The 3,146-nt window shown below is 61.2% G+C and overlaps 1 protein-coding gene across 5 annotated transcripts in view; it reads right to left on the reverse strand.

The window, feature by feature from the left end:
* Positions 1-2,981, reverse strand: part of KANSL2 (KAT8 regulatory NSL complex subunit 2) — a 13,280-nt gene extending 10,299 nt beyond the window's left edge. The window contains exons 1-2 of one of the 5 annotated variants that reach the window (XM_015850528.2): positions 2,892-2,981; positions 229-426 (exon numbers count right to left, since the gene is read on the reverse strand). In XM_015850528.2, coding sequence (XP_015706014.1) covers positions 229-417 — 189 coding nt within the window. In that variant the 5' untranslated portion in view covers positions 418-426; positions 2,892-2,981. Of the gene's footprint in view, positions 1-166; positions 427-2,493; positions 2,517-2,598; positions 2,695-2,891 lie in introns of those variants that run through there. The other 4 variants (XM_015850524.2, XM_015850525.2, XM_015850526.2 and 1 more) reach the window with 4 other exon arrangements.
* Positions 2,982-3,146: the final 165 nt, after the last annotated feature.

The raw sequence follows: 3,146 nt of genomic DNA on the forward strand, positions 1-3,146 counted from the left end.
CAGACCCCTATAGCACCCAGCAGACCCCTATAGCACCCAGCAGACCCCCATAGCAGCATCCAGCCAACAGATCCCTATAGGAAGGAGCCAGCAGACCCCCGTAGGACCCAGCAGATCCCTGTAGGACCCAGCAGACCCCTATAGCCCCAGCTGGCCGTTCCCTCACCCGTCCTTCTTCTCGGGTTTGGGGGCAGCGTTGGGGCAGCGTTTCCCGTTCTTGGCCGAGATGTAGCTGCACTGTTTGAAGGGGGCGCTGCGATCCTCCAGGATGTGTTTGATGCAGAAGTCGTGGCCGTCCAGGCGGGGCTGGGAACATTGACGTTGGCTGAACGAGCAGCATTGGGGCTCCTGGGGGCGAGGGATGGGGGTCAGGCGGCCGCGGTTGGATGGAAGGACGTGGATCCGGATCCTGTTCATGTCCTACAGCTGCAATGGGACGGAGGGGGCAGAATGAGGGACTGCCCTATGGGAAGAATGGGGGCACTATGGGAGGGGATAGAGGCCCTATGGGGGAGGATGGGGGCTCCATAGGGAGGATGAGGGTCCTGTGGAGAAGATAGGGGCCCTATAAGGGAGGATTGGGGCCCTACAGGGGAGGACTGGGGGCCCTATAGGGAGGATGGGCAACTATGGGGAAGAATATGGGCTCCATAGGGAGGATGAGGATCCTATGAAGGAAGATGGGGGCCCTATAAGGGAGGATGGAGAACTATGGGGGAGGATGGAAAAGAATGGGGGCCCTATGGGGAGAATGGGGGCCCTATGAGGGAGGATGAGGGCTCCATAGGGAGGATGGGGGTCCTATGAAGGAAGATGGGGGCCCTATAAGGGAGGATGGAGGCCCTATGGGGGAGGATGGGGGCTCCATAGGGAGGATGAGGGTCCTACAGAGGAAGATGCGGGCCCTATAAGGGAGGATGGGGGCCCTACAGGGGAGGATTGGGGGCCCTATGGGGAGGATGGGCAACTATGGGGAAGAATGGGGGCCCTATGGGGGAGAATGGAGGCTCCATAGGGAGGATGGGGGTCCTGTGGAGGAAGATGGGGGCCCTATAAGGGAGGATGGAGAACTATGGGGGCCCTATGGGAAGAATGGGGGCACTATGGGAGGGGATAGAGGCCCTATGGGGAGAATGGGGGCTCCACAGGATGGATGAGGGTCCTGTGGAGAAGATAGGGGCCCTATAAAGGAGGATGGAGGCCCTATGGGGGACGATGGAGAACTATGGGGGAGGATGGGGGCTCCATAGGGAGGATGAGGGTCCTATGAAGGAAGATGGGGGCCCTATAAGGGAGAATAGGGGCTCTGTGGGGAGGATAGAGGCCCTATGGGGGAGGATGGGGGCTCCATAGGGAGGATGAGGGTCCTGTGGAGGAAGATAGGGGCCCTATAAGGGAGGATGGAGAACTATGGGGGAGGATGGAGAACTATGGGGGAGGATGGAGAAGAATGGGGGCCCTATGGAGAGAATGGGGGCTCCATAGGATGGATGATAGTCCTGTGGAGAAGACAGGGGCCCTATAAGGGAGGATGGAGGCCCTATGGGGGAGGATGGAGAAGAATGGGGGCCCTATGGGGGAGGATGGGGGCTCCATAGGATGGATGAGAGTCCTGTGGAGGAAGATAGGGGCCCTATAAGGGAGGATTGGGGCTCTATGGGGAAGAATATGGGTTCCATAGGGAGGATGAGGGTCCTGTGGAGGAAGATGGGGGCCCTATAAGGGAGGATGGAGAAGAATGGGGGCCCTATGGGGAGAATGGGGGCCCTATGGGGAAGGATGGGGGCTCCATAGGGAGGATGAGGGTCCTGTGGAGGAAGATAGTGGGCCCTATAAGGGAGAATAGGGGCTCTGTGGGGAGGATAGAGGCCCTATGGGGAAAGATGGGGGCTCCATAGGGAGGATGGGGGTCCTGTGGAGGAAGATAGGGGCCCTATAAGGGAGGATGGAGAACTATGGGGAGGATGGAAAAGAATGGGGGCCCTATGGGGAGAATGGGGGCCCTATGGGGGAGGATGGGGGCTCCATAGGGAGGATGGGGGTCCTGTGGAGGAAGATAGGGGCCCTATAAGGGAGGATGGAGGCCCTATGGGGGACGATGGAGAACTATGGGGGAGGATGGGGGCTCCATAGGATGGATGAGGGTCCTACAGAGGAAGATAGGGGCCCTATAAGGGAGGATTGGGGCTCTATGGGGAAGAATATGGGTTCCATAGGGAGGATGAGGGTCCTACAGAGGAAGATGGGGGCCCTATAAGGGAGAATAGGGGCTCTGTGGGCAGGATAGAGGCCCTATGGGGGAGGATGGGGGCTCTATAGGGAGGATGAGGGTCCTACAGAGGAAGATGGGGGCCCTATAAGGGAGGATGGAGAATAATGGGGGCCCTATGGGGAAGAATGGGGGCCCTATAAGGGAGGATGGGGAACTATGGGGAATAATGGGGGCACTATGGGAGAGGATGGGGGCCCCATTAACCCCATATCCCCCATTACCCCATTATCCCCCTATTACCCCCATATCCCCCATTACCCCCCTATTACCCCCATATCCCCCATATAACCCCCATATAACCCCCATTACCCCATTATCCCCATTACCCCCGTTCTATCGGTGCCGTACCACGTGACCCCCACCTCCACGCGCCGCCGGGCCCCCTCCCCGCGCATGCGCACTGCCGCCCTCCGCCCGCGCCGGCGCCGCCATTTTGTCCGCGGGCGGCGGGAGCGACGGGGGCAACGCGGGGAGAAACGAGGGAGCACCGACGGACCGGAATGGAGGAGGTGGGCGGGGGTGGGAGGAACAACGGGCGGCGGAGGGCGGGGCGAGGTTGGGGGGAGAAGGGTAACGGCGGCCCGGCCGGGATAGGAGCGCAGCGCCGCCGCCATCTTACCTCCGAGCTGCAGCGGCCGCCGTGAAGCAACCCGCCTCCCGATTGGCCCGCCCCGCCAACCAATCGGCGGGGAGGAGAGGGGCGGGGCTTTCGGCGGTTGGCTCGGCGCGCTGTCAATCACGCCTCCTGCAGTCACGTGAGGCGGAGCGCGGGGAGCCAACACGTGGGTGGCCCCATTTAACCCCCCCCCCAATAGACCCCCCATTTCGAAACCCCCATAGACCCCCCATCATCGACCCCCCCATATCAACCCCC

This window comes from Coturnix japonica, unplaced genomic scaffold, assembly GCF_001577835.2.
Source record: "Coturnix japonica isolate 7356 unplaced genomic scaffold, Coturnix japonica 2.1 chrUnrandom485, whole genome shotgun sequence".
Taxonomy (NCBI): domain Eukaryota; kingdom Metazoa; phylum Chordata; class Aves; order Galliformes; family Phasianidae; genus Coturnix; species Coturnix japonica.